General features: G+C 38.0%; 1 protein-coding gene across 9 annotated transcripts in view; it reads left to right on the top strand.

Annotated features, from left to right (window-relative positions):
* The window catches only part of UBXN7 (UBX domain protein 7), a 61,984-nt gene extending 51,237 nt beyond the window's left edge, over positions 1-10,747 (top strand). For all 9 annotated transcript variants that reach the window (XM_022568432.2, XM_022568403.2, XM_089910019.1 and 6 more), the window contains 3 exons: positions 6,472-6,865; positions 6,995-7,074; positions 8,756-10,747. In XM_022568432.2, coding sequence (XP_022424140.1) covers positions 6,472-6,865; positions 6,995-7,074; positions 8,756-8,917 — 636 coding nt within the window. In that variant the 3' untranslated portion in view covers positions 8,918-10,747. The remainder of the gene's footprint in view (positions 1-6,471; positions 6,866-6,994; positions 7,075-8,755) is intronic.
* Positions 10,748-20,896: the final 10,149 nt, after the last annotated feature.

Below are 20,896 nucleotides of genomic sequence, written 5' to 3'. Positions count from 1 at the left end.
GTTATTGTAGGTCTTTTCCTTCTCTTGTGTTTCCTGCCTAGAGAAGTTCCTTTAGCATTTGTTGTAGCACTGGTTTGATTGTGCTGAATTGTCTTAGGTTTTGCTTGTCTGTAAAGGTTTTAATTTCTCCTTCAAATCTGATTGAGATCCTTGCTGGATAGAGTAATCTTGGTTGTAGGTTTTTCCCTTTCATCACTTTAAATATGTCCTGCCACTCCCTTCTGGCTTGCAGAGGTTCTCCTGAAAGATCAGCTGTTAACCTTATGGGGATTCCCTTGTATGTTATTTGTTGTTTTTCCCTTGCTGCTTTTAATATTTTTTCTTTGTATTTAATTTTTGATAGTTTGATTAATATGTGCCTTGGCGTGTTTCTCCTTGGATTTATCCTGTATGGGACTCTCTGTGCTTTTGGACTTGATTAACTATTTCCTTACCCATATTAGGGAAGTTTTCAACTATAATCTCTTCAAATATTTTCTCAGTCCCTTTCGTTTTCTCTTCTTCTTCTGGGACCCCTATAATTCGAATGCTGGTGCGTTTAATGTTGTCCCAGAGGCCTCTGAGACTGTCCTCAGTTCTTTTCATTCTTTTTTCTTTATTCTGCTCTGAAGTAGTTATTTCCACTATTTTATCTTCCAGGTCACTTATCCGTTCTTCTGCCTCAGTTATTCTGTTATTGTTCCCTTCTAGAGAATTTTTAATTTCATTTATTGTGTTGTTTATGATTGTTTGTTTGCTCTTTAGTTCTTCTAGGTCCTTGTTAAATGTTTCTTGTATTTTCTCCATTCTATTTCCAAGAGTTTGGATCATCTTTACTATCATTATTCTGAATTCTTTTTCAGGCAGACTGCCTATTTCCTCTTCATTTGTTAGGTCTGGTGGGTTTTTACCTTGCTCCTTCATCTGCTGTGTGTTTCTTTGTCTTCTCGTTTTGCTTAACTTACTGTGTTTGGGGTCTCCTTTTTTCAGGCTGCAGGTTCTTAGTTCCTGTTGTTTTTGGTGTCTGTCCCCAGTGGCTAAGGTTGGTTCAGTGGGTTGTGTAGCCTTCCTGGTGGAGGCGACTAGTGCCTGTGTTCTGGTGGATGAGGCTGGATCTTATCTTTCTGGTGGGCAGGTCCACGTCTGCTGGTGTGTTTTGGGGTGTCTGTGACCTTATTATGATTTTAGGCAGCCTCTCTGCTAATGGGTGGGGTTGTGTTCCTGCCTTGCTAGTTGTTTTGCATAGGGTGTCCATAACTGTAGCTTGCTGGTCGTTGAGTGGAGCTGGGTCTTGGCATTGAGATGGAGATCTCTGGGAGATTTTCGCCATTTGGTATTACGTGGGGCTGGGAGGTCTCTTGTGGACCAGTGTCCTGAATTTGGCTCTCCCACCTCAGAGGCACAGCCCTGATGCCTGGCTGGAGCACCAAGAGCCTGTCATCCCCATGGCTCAGAATAAAAGGGAGAAAGAAAGCAAGAAAGAAAGAGAGAGAGAGAGGGAGGGAGGGAGGAAGGAAGGAAAGAAAGAAAGAAAAGAGAAGGAAAGGAGGGAGGGAGGAAGGAAGGAAGGAAAGGAAGAAAGAAAGGAGAAGGAAAGGAGGGAGGGAGGAAGGAAGAAACAAAAGAAAGAAAGAAAAAGATAAAATTAAAAAGTTATTAAAATAAAAAACAAAAAATTATTATTAAAAATTTTTTAAGTAATTAAAAAAAGAATGAAGAGAACAACCAAACCAAAAAACAAATCCCCTAATGATAACAAGCACTGAAAACCATACTAAAAAAACAGAAAAAAACCAGACAGAACCCTTGGACAAGTGCTAAAAGCAAAGCTGTACAGACAAAACCACACACAGAAGCATACACATACATACAGAAAGAGAAAAAGGGGGGAAAAAATATATATCATTGCCCCCAAAGTCCACCTCCTCAATTTGGAATGATTTGTTGTCTATTCAGATATTCCAGAGATGCAGGGTACATTAAGTTGACTGTGGAGATTTAATCCGCTGCTCCTGAGGCTGCTGGGAGAGATTTCCTTTTCTCTTCTTTGTTCTCACAGCTCCCAGGGTTCAGCTTTAGATTTGGCCCCGCCTCTGCGTGTAGGTCGCCTGAGGGCGTCTGTTCTTCACTCAGACAGGACGGGGTTAAAGGAGCAGCTGTTTCGGGGTCTCTGGCTCACTCAGGCCGGGGGGAGGGAGGAGTACGGAGTGCGGGGCGAGCCTGTGGCGGCAGAGGCCAGCATGACGTTGCACCAGTCTGAGGCGCGCCGTGCGTTCTCCCGGGGGAGTTGTCCCTGGATCACGGGACCCTGGCAGTGGTGGGCTGCACAGCCTCCCAGGAGGGGAGGTGTGGATAGTGACCTGTGCCTGCACACAGGCTTCTTGGTGGCTACAGCAGCAGCCTTAGTGTCTCATGCCCGTCTCTGGGGTCTGCACTGATAGCCACGGCTCGCGCCCATCTCTGGAGCTCCTTTAAGCAGTGCTCTTAATCCCCACTCCTCGCGCACCAGGAAACAGAGGCAAGAAAAAGTCTCTTGCCTCTTCTGCAGTTCCAGACCTTTTCCCAGACTCCCTCCTGGCTAGCCGTGGCACACTAGCCCCCTTCAGGCTGTGTTCACACGGCGAACCCCAGTCCTCTCCCTGGAATCCGACCGAAGCCGGAGCCTCAGCTCCCAGCCCCCGCCCACCCCGGCGGGTGAGCAGCCAAGCCTCTCGGGCTGGTGAGTGCTGACCGGCACCGATCCTCTGTGCGGGAATCTCTCCGCTTTTCCCTCTGCACCCCTGTTGCTGCGCTCTCCTCCTTGGCTCCGAAGCTTCCCCACTGCGCCACCCTCAGTCTTCGCCCATGAAGGGGCTTGTAAGCCTAGTGTGTGGAAACCTTTCCTCCTTCACAGCTCCCTCCCAGAGGTGCAGGTCGTGTCCCTATTCTTTTGTCTCTGTTTTTTCTTTTTTCTTTTGCCCTACCCAGGTACTTGGGGAGTTTCTTGCCTTTTGGGAGGTCTGAGGTCTTCTACCAGTGTTCAGTAGGTGTTCTGTAGGACTTGTTCCACATGTAGATGTATTTCTGATGTATTTGTGGAGTGGAAGGTGATCTCCATGTCTTACTCTTCTGCCTTCTTGAAGCCTCTCTCAGCTTTCTTTTATACTTCATGCTTTTTGTGTCTTATTTGAGAAATCTTAGCCTAACCCAAGATTTTATCTCATATTTTTTATAGTTTTAGCTCTTCAGTCAGTGATCCACTTTGAATTAATTTTTGTATATGGTATTAGGGTGGGATTGAGTTGGGGTTTTTTGTTTGTTTGCCTATGCCTGTATGCTTGTCCCAGCACTATTTGTTGAAAAGATTATCCTTTTCCCATTGAATTGCCTTTGTACCTTTGTCAGAAATTGATCATGGATGTGCGGGTTTATGGCATCTATTCTTTCCAGTGATTGATTTGTCTACCTTTATGTCATTATTTTACTGTCTTAATGATTACTATAGCTTTGTAATAAGTCTTGAAATTGCATGGTGTAAGCCCTTCAACTTTGTTCTTTATAGTTGTTTTGGCTATTTCAGGTCCTTTGCATTTCAGTATAAGTTTTAGAATCAGCTTGTCACTTTCTTTGAGGAAAGCTGCTGGGCCTTTGGAATTACATTAGCTCTATGGATCATATTGGAGAGAATTGACATCTTAGCAGCATTGAGTCTTCATATCCATGGACATGGCATATATCACTCCGTTTATTTAAGCCTTGAATTTCTCTCAGCAATGTTTTGTAGCTTTTGTATATTGACCTTGTAGCCTGCAGCCTTGCTACACTCACTTATTAGGTCTAGCAACTTTTTTGTAGATTTCTTAGAATTTTCTATATACATGGTCATGTTATCAGCAAATAAAGACTGATGTACTTCTTCCTTTACAATCTCTATTCCTTTTATTTCTTTTTCTTTTTCTTTCCAGTACAAAGTTAAATAGAAGTAGTGAGATTAGACATCCTTAACTTGTTTCTGGTGTTGGGGTGAAATTATTCAGTATTTGACCAATAAGTTTGATGTTAGCTATATGTTTCTTATATATATACTTTATCAGATTGAGGAAGTTTCCTTTTATTCCTGATTTGCTGAGGTTTTATGAGAGGTTTTTGTCATGTGATTTTTTTGTATCTATTGAAATGATAATATGGTTTTCTTTTTTAGTGAATTCCATTGGTTGGTTTTCTAATGTTAAACCAACCTTACATTCCTGGGCTAAAACCCACTTGGTTATGATGCATTGCTTTTTTATATATTGTTAAGTTTGATATACTAAAATTTTGTCAAGAATTTTTATATCTCTGTTTATGAGGGTTATTGGTTTATAGTTTTTTTTTTTTTTTTGTCTTTTGTTTTCCGTGTAAGAGCTTGATCTTGTTTGGCTTTGGTATCAGGTTAATGCTGGCCTCACAATGAACTAGGAAGTATTTCTTCCTCTTTGGTTTTCTGGAAGAGTTTGTGCAGAATTGGTATTATTTCTTCCTTAATAATTGATGACATTTACAAGCGAAGCCACCTGGGCATAGAGTTTTCTTTGTAGGAAGTTTTAAACTACAAATTCAATTTCATTGATAGATATAGGACTATTTGGGTATCTGTTTCTTCTTTAATGAGCTTTAGTAGGTTGTGTCTTTCCAGGGATTTGTCCATTTTACCTAAAGTGTCAAAGATGTAAAGTTGTTCATTGTATTTATTATTCCTTCAAAGACTGTGGTATCTGTAGGGATGGCCCTTTTTCCAGTACTGTAACTGGTAATTTGTGGCTTTTTTTCCCCTGACAGTCTGACTAGAGGCTTATCAAGTTTATTGACTTTTTAAAAACCCAGCTTTGGGTTTCATTGATTTTTCTTTTGTTTCCTAAGTTATTGGTTGATTTCTGTCCTTTTTCCTTCTGCATAGTTTGAGTTTAATTTAATTTTTTTCGTATGGGGTACTTTTTAATTTAAGATGGAAATTTAGTTATTAATTTGAGACTTTCTTTTCTAATGTAGGCATTTAGTTCTATACTTTCTCTGTAAGTGCTGCTTTAGTTCCATTCCACAATTTTTTTTAGCTGCAAGGGGAACTGGTAAATAGAATTTTTTAGTGGGACATATTTCATTTATAGACATAATTAGGATTCTGTAAGTAAGGATTCAGAGGAGAAAGAATGTTGCAGCAGTGAAGTGAAGTGAAGTGAAGCGAAGCCAGCAGTGTCTACCATGGCAGCAACCTTTAAAAATCAAGCTACACGTTATGCAATATCATTATTATAAAACTACAGTTCACCTAAGCCATTGCAGGTCACATGGGCACATCTACTTGCTTTTTTTTTTTTTTTTTTTGGTGGTAAATTAGCCTTAAGTTTCTTTAAAATTTAAAAAAGTTTTTTTGCTATATGACTGGCAGATAGGGAAAGTCAAATTGAGGGTCCTTTAGTTTTTTGTTAGCAGCCTAAACTTTTTATGGTGGAAAATTTTTAAGTACAAGGAATTTATTGAGCTTCTGTGTATCCATTAACTGATTTAAATAATTAACAACATGTGGCCAGTCTTACTTCAGTTATACCCCATCCTTTGTGCATTATTTTGAAGCAAATCTCAGAATTCATTGTTTCATTCATTAAATACTTCGGCATGTATCTTTAAAAGATAAAGGTTCTTTTTATTTTTAAAAAACAGTCACAGTACCATTAACATAACCTCTAAAAATTAACAGTAGTTCCTTTATATTATAAGGTATCCAGTGTTCAATTTTTGGCTATCATAAAAAATTTTTTTTGTATAATTTGTTTTGAGTTAGGATCTAAATAAGTTCCATTCAAGCAATTCATATTTTGTGACTCAGTAAGTTTAGTGAAACCTGTGACATTAGAACTTTTCCAAGGCAAAAGCTATTGAAAATTGCTTTTCATGATCACAGTGAAAACCTTCATTGAAATTAAGCTTGGGAAAATATAGTTGTTTTTTCATATTTTTTTTGTGGTGTTTTGTTTTGAATGTTAAAGATCTGACTGTTAGATTTTTTGAAAAATGATCATTACTGAGTTATTGATTGATTGATACCCTTCTGTGCGCCAAAGCAGTGCTAGTTGAAGTATACAATGGTAAGCAAGATAGACATCTTTCTCTGTGTTTAGTCATTTTAAATACTGATGTTTTGGTTTTATATTTGAAATCTTAATTCATGTCTTGTTCTGGGCAAGGAATAAATTGTTTTCTTGATTCCTCTCCCCTCCCACCAAATCTTGTGCTTGCAATCATTGTGCCAGATGGTATGACAGTTTTTATTTTTGTTTTTAAAATTCCATTCCAACTTGGCTGTGTAAGACAAAGTTGTTCCCCTCAAATAGCTTAAAATTTAATAGAAGAGATACATCCAGCAGAAAATAATAATGGCAGGCTGTTACATTTCCTGTGCCCTATTTGACTTGATTATTTTTTGGTTTAACTGTTTTCTTTTTCTTTCTACCCATGTTTTATGACTGCATCTTGCAGGAGAGTCTTATAGATGCAAGTGAAGACAGCCAGCTAGAAGCTGCCATCAGAGCCTCCTTGCAAGAGACACATTTTGATTCCACACAGACAAAACAGGATAGCCGCTCAGATGAAGAATCTGAATCTGAACTTTTTTCTGGCAGTGAGGAGTTCATATCCGTTTGTGGCTCTGATGAGGAGGAGGAGATAGAGAATCTTGCCAAGTCTAGGAAGTCTCCCCACAAAGATTTGGGGCATAGAAAAGAGGAAAACAGAAGGTCACTGACTGAGCCCCCTGCCAGAACTGAGCCTGGAACAGCCACAAATCACCAAGGATTGCCAGCGATGGATTCAGAAATATTGGAGATGTCACCTGAAAAATCAGATGGAATAGTGGAGGGCATTGATGTAAATGGTGGGTTACATTTTAGATTTCCTTTACTTAATACTTGAATATTACTGAAGGGATTTGTTTATTTGTTTAAATTAGTCTTCTATCTTAAGCAGCTATATCTCTCTATATATTTTTTAACCCTTCCTTTAGGACCAAAAGCACAGCTGATGTTGCGGTATCCAGATGGAAAAAGGGAACAAATCACTCTTCCAGAGCAAGCTAAACTACTAGTAAGTATATCTAATTGGAAGCATTTACTCGAAGCAGAAAAACTAATTGGCGTAATTAGCTTGATGATTCTTTGAAATAGGTGTTAGGTCTGACCTCTAACTGGAAACTTCACTGTGGTGAATCTTAATTCTAACTGCTTTATTTCCTTCCCAAATTATCTTGGGCAACTCACATAGTATGTTGTAGCCAAGGCATTTCTGTTCCATGGCTGCATGTAATAGAAACCCAACTGAAATTATTACCTGGAAAAGGGGAGTGGGGTTATTTGAAGACTGTAGAGGGGCCTCCTGGGTTTCTAGTAGCTGGAACTGCAAAGTAGTTAAGAACCAAGACTATTTTCCTGTGTGTTTCTCTTGTGGGGCCTGTTGGGTTTTCCCCTTGTGATTCTCTACTTCATACCATTCTTCTCTCTGTATTCTGGTGGCTTTTGTTTGCAAAACAGCTTGTACATAGTCCATCATACCGGTGCTTTGAGGGCCTTTTCCTCCAGAGTCCACAGCTGATGGGCCCTCCCTCCGTATTTTTCAACTTCTAGAAAAGAGAATGAGTCTGACTTGCTTAGATTAGCCTATGAATGGATCCTCCTTGAGTCAGGTGTTCATACCTGGCCATTTGCTGTGGCTAAAAATAATGAGAATCTTGAAGACTGTGACTTGAATGCAAGTAGGCTCTGGCCTCTGGTGCTAATATCCAGACTGTCTCCCTAGTCTAGTAATTGGAAAGGAATGGGAGATGAGACAATGAATAGAACAAGTATAGACCACTTTTTTGAGAAGGTTGGTTGTGAAGCTAGAGTGGGGAGTGGGCAGTAATCAGAGGGGAAAAGATGATCGAAGGAGAGACTGAGCATGTTTAAGTCTTATTGGAGGTATCTGCAGAGAAGATATTGAAGATACCCGTAAAAGAGTGGTATTCCGTGGTGGCACAGTTTCTGAGATGGCAAGAAGGGATTCAATGCACAGGTGACAAGATAGGATGAACGACATATCTTCCCTGATAAATAGAAAGAAGGAAAACTGATAAAATGTTTAAAAATTAGGACAGTAGTTTTTTTGTTTTTTTTTTTAAGGGAACTTTATTTTTATTTATATATTTATTTATGGCTGCTTTGGGTCTTCATTGCTGCACAGGCTTTCTCTAGTTGTGGTGAGCGGGGGCTACTCTTCATTGTGGTGCGTGGGCTTCTCATTGTGGTGGATTCTCTTGTTGCGGAGCACGGGCTCTAGGCACATGGCTTCAGTTGTTGTGGCACGAGGGCTCAGTAGTTGTGGCTTGCGGGCTCTAGAGTACAGGCTCAGTAGTTGTGGCGCACAGGTTTAGTTGCTCTGTGGCATGTGGGATCTTCCTGGACCAGGGCTCGAACCTGTGTCCCCTGCATTGGCAGGCAGCTTCTTAACCACTGCACCACCAGGGAAGAAATTGGGTTTGTTCATTGGAGAGACAGTAATAACCCTGTATATTTCAGTATCACTTAATGGCTCTAAATTATTGGGTGCAGGTTTAGTATCTCCCCATCCAGAGGGTTATATTGGCCCTTCCATAAGAGTAAGCTTCAATTATCTGAAAGAATAACTTAAACTTTTATCTGATTTTAAAATGAATGTTATATTTTTAATTCTTCAATATGCTCTTTCTTTTTGTTTCCATCTAACAGCTTTGTCTTTCTGTTATTTTTCATAGGCTTTGGTGAAGCATGTCCAATCTAAAGGATATCCAAATGAACGTTTTGAACTTCTCACCAACTTCCCTCGAAGGAAACTCTCTCATCTGGACTATGATATTACATTACAGGAGGCAGGCCTTTGTCCTCAAGAGACTGTCTTTGTACAGGAAAGAAATTAACATCATGGCCTGACCTCTCTCAGCTTACCCCTTTTTTTCCCTTTTTCTGTGAGATACCATGTCACTGAGTATGTATTTTGGCTCATAGGACCATAGAGCCAAAGTTGGGCAAGCAAGTCACCTGCCTTCTCTTTTATTTCTTGTTCTCTCCTATAATCAGTCTCACATACCCCACCCCACCCCTCTTTTTCTCTCTTCTCCCATTTTCTTCTCTTTCCTACTTTTCTCTCTTTCTTACCTAATCTGGTGACCAAATGGAAGTGTTAGGATAAGACCTCCTAGTACTGGCAGCAGGAAATGTATGTTCCAATAAGTGGTCTCTTACACAGCACTTTTTTGGGATCAAATGATAATGTTACTCCTCAGATTCCTTTGGTAAAGGAATGGCTAGATTCAGAATAAGAGCAGCCTCCTTTTTTTGTAAGCCCCATGTTTAGTAGGGAGAAGAAATTCTCTAACACATGTTTTGTTTTATTATTCATGTAGGAAATATCGTGTAACAGTGTCCAGGGTTTTGTTTACATGGAAAAAAGCGTCCTTTATAATTATTGCTCATCATATTTAAAATTTTTTTCAAAGGATTCCCATCTTCCCAGCTAGAATTGTTTCCATGATATGTGTTATTGACAGAAAGAATGTTAAACTAGGGTAAGTAGCATGGGGTGGCTTTCAGTATCCTAGCCTGAGACAGCTTTCTTTATTACTCTATAAACTATCTTGATCCTGCTAGTCCTGGAATGGACATTTCGTGAGCATATTGTGGTGACTGGGATAGGAAGGTGCTTGCTGTTCTTGCCAGTACAGCATAATAGTTCCTTTGGCCCTTCCATTGTTTGGGTCCACAAGTGATCTGTAGGAAGGCAGATGTTCAATAATCATGAGTACAGTGGCTTGTAGTTATAACCACTATGGTTATTGATTGTCCTATGTACTTTAAGGCATACTTAATGTATGCCCCAGGGGAAAAAGAAAAGATGCAGCTGAGAGTTGCTAACCATGTTCCTTTGGTTAGAAATAATGATTCATTTTTTACCCTTGGTTGGAACAGTCTCTAAAAGGCTCTGGTGACTGAATGAGCCTAATTCCTCATGCTGTTTCTTGCAAAAGGTATCAAAACTGAAAACCTCTCTAAGTAGAAGACCTTTAAAATCAATTCATAAGACAACATTTAGTAAGGGAGGTGGGGAAGATTACCAGTAATCTTCAGATGTGGGTTTTTTCTGCCAACAAAAGCCACATTCAAATTGTAGTTGATGAATGCTTTTTTCAGTATTATTTAGAAGAGGCCATCTTGAATCTATATAATATGATTTGACTTATCAGCTTCACATTTTGCTCGATTCTTATTTTGAGCTTTAGAGTCCTCTGAAGGGGTAGTAGTAACTCTGGTGGCAAAAATCAGAACTTTAACTTGTTATAAAACCATAATACAGAATGAACGTATTTTGTCAATTGAGGTTTAGATTGACTGATTCTTCTGCTTGAGGAACATAAATTGCTATTGCTCAGAGACCTTTAGGTTCCCATCTACTTTAAGATCACTCTCTTGGCAACTAGGGGATTAAAAAAAAAAAACATGCTTGTTTTTGCTAGTACACAGTTAGAGAATACAGTTTCTAATGGTTGGAATTTGAGGGACCCTCTCTAAAGAATGAGTTATGTATCTCCTCAAGGAAATCATGGAAAATTCTGTTTATTCTTCAGTGAGTCCTATTGAATTAATGTTCTTACATTTTTTTCTAAGTCTGTGTAAGTGCTTATGTATAAGTATATAATTGTATAAATATTTATAAATATATTTATATAATTACAATTTCATTTATACCTTGAGTCAAAGTTCTCTCTTTAGATTGGTGACTGAGTAATACCACTTCGGTGTTTTTTTCATAGGCTCTCGAGGCTAACTAGCAGCTTCTGATCTAGTGAGGAGGCATGGTTTTCATGTTAATTCCTCAGTTGTATATCTGAAATTGGATAATATACTTGCTATCTGAAGAAAAGAGCTATATACAAAGGTGCATTAGAGGGTAAAAAAATTGTTGGTTGTAGACAAGGTCAGAAATCTAGAAATTCAGGGAGGCACAGGGTAAGAAATGAGGTTATGCTCAGTGTTGGTGCTGTCATGGCACCTATCTCCACTCGGCAAAGTCACAGCTAAAGTCCAAATCTGTCAAAAATATGAAGTCAAGAATTTTCCCCATAGGATTCTGTTTCATTCTTTTACCTACTAGTTTCTTTTTATAAAACATATCTAGAGAACTTGAGACAACATGTTCGTTAATGATAAGATATAGTTCTTTCTGATAAGCTCAGCCCTGGCATATCCATTTATGAGAAACCAAAGTGACTTTTTCAACTTCGATTACTGTGAGATGACCACATCAAAGTGATATAAGTAAGCATATCAAAGAGATAGGGCATGAGATACTGATCCAACTTAGATAAAACTGGAGTGTTTAGAGTACAAGATTAGAGGATTTTATTTTATTTTGAGGCAGGAGTGTAATTATCCTGGCCTTGATATAGAGGCCCATGGGGGAGGCATTATGGATTGTACACAAGAAGAGTATGGATTGTGCTTTGTTCAAGAACTTAATCCACTTAGGTAGTATGTCTTATTTCTTCTGCAAATTCCTTAGCTCTTTGGAGGAGAGATTTTATTGAATAGATAAAATGAAGTTAGTAAGATAGGTAAAAATAGTCATTCCTTGTAGGTATTGGAAACAGCTTGAGAGAGATCTTAAAAGGTAAGGAGGAAAAGAGCAAGATAGACTTTGAGAGTAAATGACAGGAGACAAATATAAAGAGATGAAATGAAAACTAGCAGGGGAAAAGTAACAGGAAGTCTTTTGAATTTGATTTAGGAAGGAACCAGAGAAGAGAACAGCCAAATGAGGGAAGAACAGGGAACTAATTTTGAGTAACTAACGTGCGAAGTACTTTATGTGCATTTTCTCCTTTAATCTCCCTAAGAACTCTACCAAATGGATATTTCCCCCATTTTATAGATAAGGAAGAAAATTGAAGTGCAGAGAACTTGTTCAGGATGTCACAGCTAGTAAGTAAGTGGCAAAATCAAAATTGGCATTCATGCTTTTTTCACTCCCATGCTGTAGTCTCCTGCAATAGGAATCAATTTGCTCAAAAGGTTATCTTCGCGTTGTTTGGCTCTGTAAGTTATCATTTGATTTTTTTCCTTAAAGCTTGTGAGATTTGTGCTATGCCTATAAATTCTTATTTACACTGTTATTTTGAGGGGCAGGTTACTGATTGCTTTTTTAAAATGATGCAGTGATGAAAATGTAAGAGGAAAATAACTATGGCATTATTTGCCAAGAAAAAATGGAAAGGATAAAAAAGAATTTTATCAAATTTTTAACCATTTCTCAGAAAAGATACAATTATCTTTTCTATATCCCATCTGTATTAGATTATTGAAACTTCTATGTGTATATTTTAAAATCTCCTATAAAATTCTACTTCCTTGATTCTATAAGTTAACAATTATTTGAGTCCTTAATCAAAGTTGGAAAAATCTTGAAATCCAAGATCTGGTTCCTGCCTGTTTTATCCAGTTGGAGAGACACACTACACTTGAGATAATAGGAGAATATGTAAATGCTTACCTTTCTGAGACTGAACCATAATTACAATAGAAGTTTAGAAAGGGTAAAGAATAGTGTAGGCTTTAGTTAGGAAAATAAAACTGGAAAGTGGCAAACACTGTGGCTCAGATTTTCTTTTGACTTACCTGTATTCTTTAGTTCCACCTTTTGTAACTACTAGATTTAGGGCATGATGTTTTAACAGTAAGGCATAACTAGTACCCAAGTAGGAAAGAATTATTGATTCCAGGATTAAAGATTTTAGCTAGCAGGGATCTCACTTGGATACTTAGGAAAATACCAGAGGGAGCCACTTGCTACTGAAAAGTGAAGGAAAGATTTAATTTCTATACCCAGGTACAAATTAAATGTATAGTACAATATATTATATATGATATGCAGAAAGGGCACTATATGTAGGCAATAAGTGTACTTGGGTAACAGCTCTGCTTCTAATTAACAGAGAATTGGACTAGATCAATAGTTCTTAGTCTGTTCAAGTAAAAGGGCTTGTAATTTTAAAATTCAGCAGTGGTGGGGAGTTGTGGGGTTAAGTATAAATATCATTAATTCCATAAGTGGAGAAAATGTAAATGTGCATATGGAATTGCAGACCTTTTGCAGAAACTCTTGGAACCTACAGATTGTAGACCACTGAATTAGATTATCTCTGAATCTTTTCCACTCCAAAATTTAATGCTTTTAGTCTCTTACCTTTATTTTATATATTATCCCTAGAGTAATTAAAAGTATACTTGTTAATCAGTTCTTGCTTTTTTTTTCCTGTGTCCAGGTTTCATTTGCCCAGTAACTTGATCTGCCCTACTGTGATGACTGTAATCTTCAGAAAGGAGAGTATAATAGTTACAGATCTAGTAATGATCTTTTAAACACAATTCATTACTTTTAAAACTTAATGCTGTGTTCCTAATCAGTGTTGAGTATGACTAAAATGTAATGAGAACCAAATATTTCACTGACACCGGAGTTAAATTTTATTTTGTATGTGTGCTTAAACAAAGCACTTTACTGGCTGAGTAATTGTTAGGAAATTGATTTGTGTAAGCTGTAGAAGTCACACTTGGTTTTGACAGAAACAAGTGTTTCAAGATCCAATTAGGCCGACTTTTTAAAATATTTCTTATCCCATAGAGTGTATCTCCATGGTGTCATTCTCTCTCTGGCCCTCTTTCATTTGGAGCCAGAGAGAGAGAGTAAATAGTATTCAGTAGTACTACTCAATAGTAAATCATGGGATGGGGGTTGATGAATAAGTAAAGTCTTGTGTAAAACTAAATGAGAGTAAGAAGAACCCACCCTTCTGGTGAACATGGCAGTTTTCCAATAGGACCACTTAAAGACAGCTGTGTACTATGAATATTCAACTTCATTGATTTGCCTTGCTTAACATTTTAGTTACTGCCTCACCGTGCAGTTTAGTATTGCACTGTACACATTTTAGAATGGTGGTAAGAATGTTCTTTAGTACTGAAAATAACCAACAGAGAACACCAAGCCTGACATTGATTTCTCCTGACATGTAGAAATTTGGTATTTCAGTGATGGCTATTTTGGTCTTTGATTCACCTATGTATCAATCCTGCTAGAGAGACAGCTTAGAATCTAGCTTTTTTCAGTAGAGATTATGATGACCTTGGTAGTTTTCCCATGAAGTGATCTCGTGGTTAAATTATTGGATGTAATGAGACCCTTAAATTAGAAAATCTTTTAATATAATTTTATTTTTCCATTCTCTTCTTGATTTTTGACATCTGTTCTCAGAAAATGTCTTGATTTTAATGAAAATTGGCTGTGTTTAAGAAATTCCATTTCTAAATTTTAATATGTAACATTTTTCATTTTTCATAAATTAATATACAAGGAAAGAATTTGAGGCAAACATCATTTTTATAACTCATTTTCTCTCTACCTAAGAATCCTTATTCCAAATATAGAATAGCTAGCTCCATGATACCCCTCCGCCCTTTTTTGGCCTATGGAATGCAGTTGTATTGCTTAGAATCTCAGTCATTCTCATAAACATGATAGTGTTTGGTACAGGCCTTGCTTTGACATATGATCTCAAAGTAGAGTTGAGCAATCTAATATGAACTACTTTAATAAAACATAATTTAGCATTTCTGTATTTTCAAAAGATAACCAGATTTACGTGTAGGATTAGAGATACAAATACCGATGGTAGTATTTTCCTAAGAACAATCAAATATTAATCTATAAATATGGAAAGCTGCCTTGTTGTACTTAATTCTCTTGCAACAAACAGCAAATTTTTGTTGTTTGCCTAATAGTATTTCCTCTACAGAGATCAAAATGCCCTAAGATTTTATATCCCTTATAAGGTCACTTGGGTTTACAAATTGGAGGAATAAGCTGGACTTAACATAAGAAAAATTTTACCTCCATTAAAAGAAGTTGTTAATCTAACTGGGCCACCATGAATCACTCATTTATTAGACATGGTAAATAAAATGGGAAACATTTCAAATAATTAGATAAATTCTGACCTGGAATTGAATTCTCCCTTCCTTAAAATCTTTTCTATTTGCTTTTTTCATAGACTCAATATGGGCATCTTATCTGATAAGGGAGAAATTCTTGATATGGAGCCATTCCCTGCCATTGTGCTTTTTTTCCCCTCTGTCAAGGTCACTGACTTTAAGTACATGTCACCAGGATATATTTCAAGTTAATGGCATTGGAATGTTGATGCTCAGTTGGATATCTTTCTGTTTTCAACAAAATGGCTTTATAGTATGCTTTTCTCAAAGCTTCTGTGTTCTTAATAATGGAAAATATCAATAAATGGTGTGATTCAAAATATAAATAGGTTTTTGACACTGATAATCAGATGCTCTTAACAGTAGCTTTTTGATAATTCATTGCCCTGTAAGTTAAACCTCATGTGGAGTGACCATTGCCACCAGAAAATCCCCTCTTACATGCTAATTAGAATGAAAGGAGTATGTGACCTCCACTTTTCAGTTAATGAGTAGGAAGTTTGTAGGGGCTGTTTATCTTACCTGTTGGGGGACTTGGGCCTTGTTACTTTCCTAGGTTTGTCACTTCGGTTTGGAAAGGGTATTTAAAACTTGCTGGGAAACAGACAGTAAAGCTATGAGATAATCCTCTAGTCTTAAATGTAGAGAAATGAGTACCAGTTGATGCTAACACAATACTTGGACTTTGAGGGGCTTCCAGCCAAGCTTTGGCATGAATTTTAGACACAATTTTATTCACTCTTAAGAATCTTTCTTTCTAGAATGGTTTTCCCTTTGATTGTTAACAACTTCTAAGCATCTGGTGTCTTTTTTTTTTTTAACCCTTTAAGAAACAAAGTAGGTATTGATTGTTCCATGGAAACACTCAGGAGTGTTGTAGGCTTCTGTGCATGCTTTGTATGAATTTAGTTTGAACAATGCGTTCTGAATCATCTGGGATGTCCAATTCTGGCATGTCTTCACTAACTGTGTTTTTTAAACATTTTCCATGTCATTTTCCAAACCTCACTTCCCATCTTATTCAGAGAAGTTTAACCAAGGAATGAAATTTGGGGATAGGGATGGGGGTGGGTTGGGGGCTTGAGTGAAGTCAACTTAGGGTATTTGCTTTAGTGTTCTCAAGCAGTTTCTCACAGTGTTTAGAAATTCCCTGGGATGTTTGTGTACTCACCTTATTCTGGATAAAGTGGTGGTCTTAGTGAGATTTGCATTCTTAATGCAGGACAGGCTCTAAATTTAATCTGTAGTGTAACTTTGTTATTGAATCCAAGAAGATAATGGACAGAGACAGTGCTTCTATTGTAATGTTTCTGGCAAGTGTTCCCTAAAATGCACATATGTATAGTTCTCAGTTTTCTGGGCTTTAATCCCGTGGTGCTAGGAGATATCATTTATTTCTGCAGTTCTTCTCAAGAGTGGGAAGAAGGCTTTGGGACATGTGAGAAAGGGGCAACTGGATCATCCACTAAATTTTTTTGTTCAAGACACACTAGAGACCCTCCTGTATTTCTAGTAAGTGATAATAAAGGTGCTAGGGAAAGCCTTAAATCTGAAGACATATGGAGGCCGTAGAAAATCTAAACTTGTAGGAGGAGAAAAACAAGCCGTTAGATAAAGCAGAGCTGTAACTGCTGGCTAAGACTCAATGGAACTTCCACTTGCTCTAAAACCAGGGAAATCTTAGATAACTGGGTGTGATATATCTATAGATACACATAGTCTATAGGTAAATAATTTCTAAAATGAGGATCTTTCTCTCAGTTGGTGATCCTCTGGTTTTGGCTGTACCAAATTGTGAATATTCTTGCTGTGTTGTACCCAGTTGCTTTATATTGATATTGCAACTTGAATTGGGGAGGGGGGCGGTGGGACATTTGGGGTTGGGGAGGGAGGGAAGTCTTTTGAAGACATCAGCTCACTGTGCTGAGAGAGGGACCAAACTCAAGGAAACCTCTGATCTATAAATTCAACTGCTGCATTTTTTTATAAATACATGTAAATGTCCTGTTGTAATATTTGATCTTGGAAATAAAATCAAAAACTTTTCAGTATTAGTTTTCTTGCATTATTGTTTTTGTGAGGTAAGACTCTGGATACTACTTTTGTTAATACAGTTCAGGTTTGCTTGCTTTCATATTCTCATGTTTAGCACACTAGTATTTATTGAAAAAGGTTAGTTCATAGTCGGGTTGTCAAGGGTAAATGTTAGCTTCTTCTCTGCTCTTAGTTAACATGTTGAACATTCATGATAAATGCTCTATAAATGTTGGTTGAACTATTCATGAAATCACTGGGTTAGCTAGCCTTGTAAGGAAAGTAAGATTCTGTATTTGACATATTGGCAGTTCAAGCAGTGTCTAGTCTTTCAGATCAGCAGTGACTAATGACTAAGGACTCAGCTTAAACAAGTGAAGGAAAAAAAGTAATTACTAAATTAATGGGAGAAAAACCAGGAGTTATGAGAGACCATGATGAGCAAAACAGACACAGCCCCTGCCCTCAAAGAACTTTCTTTTTAGTTAGGAATACAGATAGTAAACAAATTTTAAAAATATAGATTTGATTCAAATACTATGAACAAAACTGGAAAAGGAGCCAGTAGAGAATTCTGCTTTAAATAGGATGTTGGGGAGTTAACATTTAGACTGACACCTGAAGGATGAAAAGAAGGTGGCCCATACTAAGAGTAGGAGGAAAACTTCCAAGGAGAACAACAAATGCAAAGGCTGTGGAGCAGGAAAGTTTTTGATGTATCCGAGGTATTGAGAGAAGGCCAATGTGTTTTGCATGTAGTGAGCAAAGGGAGTGGCATAAAATGTGTAAAAGCCAGATCATACAACACCTTATTAGGCCCAGTAAGGAGTTCATATAGTGTTCATATAGAGTATAACAAGAAGCCATTATTGTCTGGAGGGTGGATTGCAAAAGAGCAAGAGTAGAGACTATTGCAGTGATCAGGGTACAAAACGGAAATTGCCTGGACCAGCGTCATGGCAATGGAACTGGGAAGTAGTATACAGATTAGAGATGCATTTTAAGGTAGAAATTTAAAGACTTAACTGTTGGATTAGATGTGGGGCAATGAGGGAAGGAGAAATCAAGAATGACTCAAGTTTCATGCAATGGATAGGTAGTAGTGTCATTCCTGAGGCAGGAATGGGGGATCAAGCAGATTTGGTGGGATAGAAATCATTTTGGATGTGTTGATTGCAGCACTTCCAAGTGCAGGTGTAGTATAGCAAGTTGGACACGTGATTCTGAAGCTAGGAAGAGAGGTGAACTGGACTTAGAGATTTGAGAAATCATCAGCGCTGTAGATGGAGTTCAGTGCCATGAGAAAGAATGAGGTCACTCAGGAGAAAGTTAAAGAAGAGGGCCCAGAACCCAGGCCTGGAGATCACCAACAGGAAGAGGCCCCGTCTAAGAGGTGAGGCCAGTGAGGGAGAAGAAACACCAGAGTGGGTTGTCAAGGGAGCCAAGAGTGAGAATGTTCAAAAAGCATCTAGTGGCCAACTCTAATTCTTCCTAGGGGCCAAGTGTTCATTAGACACAAGAAATCATTGGAGACCAAGAACAGTTTCAATGTGATGTTGGAGATGGAAGCCTAACTTGAGTGGGTTGAAGTTTGTAATATTTTTATACTAATGAAGAAAAAAGGAAAAAGTCCCAAACTTCCTCTTCAGTGGACTGGTGTAAATGGCAACTCTTTCAACATTACTTATCTTCCTTTTTTTCTCTCTCCAGTTGAGGAAAATGTGCACTCTTGTTGAGCCAGCTGTCAGTCAAAGCTGAAGCCCGCCCACGAGGAAGCTGATTAGTCTGTCACTCTTATTTGGGCAACACTGGCCTGATTGTCCTTATCTTTTCCCTTTCCCTCTACCAGTGAATTCCATTTTCTCAACTTCCTCTATTCCTTGCTCAAATCCCACCTCCAAACCTCTCAATATCCCCCAGAATGGGACATCTGTCTATCCTGTTTTCGCAAGCCTTTCGGCCATGGGAAGCCTTTTATGGCATTAGGCAAATTGTTTTCCCACCCAGGCCCCATTCTAAATTTGTGCCCACCCTAGACTCCCATTTACTTTCCCCTAGAAATATCACCAACCAAGTGATAACTAGTAGCTGTGTCTCCAGTAGAGCCAAATTCTGATATTATTAACATATCTATAAGAAGGTAATGTTTAGTTCTTTCATGGCAGTGACCAGGCCTCTGTGGCCATAGAGGGCTTACCACAGGGGAATGAAGAATTTGACCTAAGCTGGCCTTACTTAGTAAAACTTTACTGCAAGCATATAGTTTCTAAAAGAAGGCTCTTGTTCATCAGATTAATCATTGAATGAATTGTCACAAATTTACCCTAAGGAACAAGGACTTAAAGTTGCCCTCACCAGCCCCAACTAAGTTTGGCACTTTAAGGTGTTAAAGCCAAATTCCATCATTTTCCTTTGCTGGGTTATACCTCAGATTGGAATTGCTGGGTCATAGGGTAGGTGAATATTTAATTTTGGTAAATAATATTGCCAAACATTTAACCAAAGGGGTCCTACTAACTTACACTCCCACCAGCAATGTTCTGATTGCTTTACATTCTCATCAACATTTTTAATTTAAGCCATTCGGTTATGTGTTTGGTAGTATCTCACTGTGGTTTTAATTTGCATTTTCATGATGAGTTAGAACTTTTCATATACTTATTGGCCATTTGAGAAGTGCCTGCTCAAGTTGTTTTGCCCAGTTTTTACTGGTTCTTTGTCTTCTTCACTGGTTTGTAGACATTCTTAATTCCAGGCATGAGACGCTTGTCAGATATATGTATTATAAATGTTTTCTCCTGTCTATAGTTTGCTTTTTCACTTTCTTAATGTCTTTTGATGAAGAGTGGTTCTTGATTTTAAGTTCCATTTATCAATCTTTTTCTTTATGGTCCCTGCTTTTTGTGTCCTGTTTGAAAAAATCTTTGCCCACTTCCCACTGCATTTTTATTTACCTGTGCTATTTATATGCCTCTTCCCCACAACTGTGAGATCCTTGAGGATAGAGCCTGCTGTATCTTATTCTGCTCTGTAGACTCAGAATCTAGCATAGAGCTTAGAACATGGTAGGAATTCAGGAATCACTTGATTAATGAATTAATTCATGCACTGGATGGAGTAGCACCCATCATCTCTGTGCACAGAGATTTTACTAATGATGCAAACAATACTGAGAAAACCCTTGATGCGTATATATGAGGAATAATTATGTTATTAATATTCTTTTAAACTGTATGTGAGCTGCTTTCTATGTGTGAAATTTCTATGTATGCAGATGTATATGTGCCTGACACAAAAGCTGGTAAACCACTATTGAAAAGTTCATTAAATAGGATCCAGTACAATGAGGTATTACCTCACACCAGTTAGAATGGGCATCATCAGAAAATCTACAAACAATAAATGCTGGAGAGGGTGTGGAGAAAATGGAGCCCTCTTGCACTGTGGGTGGGAATGTAAATTGATACAGCCACTATGGAGAACAGTATGGAGGTTCCTTAAAAAACTAAAAATAGAACTACCATATGACCCAGCAATCCCACTACTGGGCATATACCCAGAGAAAACCATAATTCAAAAAGACACATGCACCCCAATGTTCATTGCAGCACTATTTACAATAGCCAGGTCATGGAAGCAACCTAAATGGCCATCGACAGACGAATGGATAAAGAAGATGTGGTACATATATACAATGGAATATTACTCAGTCATAAAAAGGAATGAAATTGGGTCATTTGTAGAGACGTGGATGGATCTAGGGACTGCCATACAGTGTGAAGTAAGAAAGAGAAAAAACAAATATTGTATATTAATGCATA

The sequence above is a fragment of the Delphinapterus leucas genome, chromosome 4, assembly GCF_059928025.1.
Source record: "Delphinapterus leucas isolate spDelLeu-1000000601 "Yukka" chromosome 4, BTC_Dleu_Yukka2, whole genome shotgun sequence".
NCBI classification, from domain to species: Eukaryota; Metazoa; Chordata; class Mammalia; order Artiodactyla; family Monodontidae; genus Delphinapterus; species Delphinapterus leucas.
The sequence above is the reverse complement of the archived record's forward strand: the minus strand, read 5'-3'. Positions and strand labels throughout refer to the sequence as shown.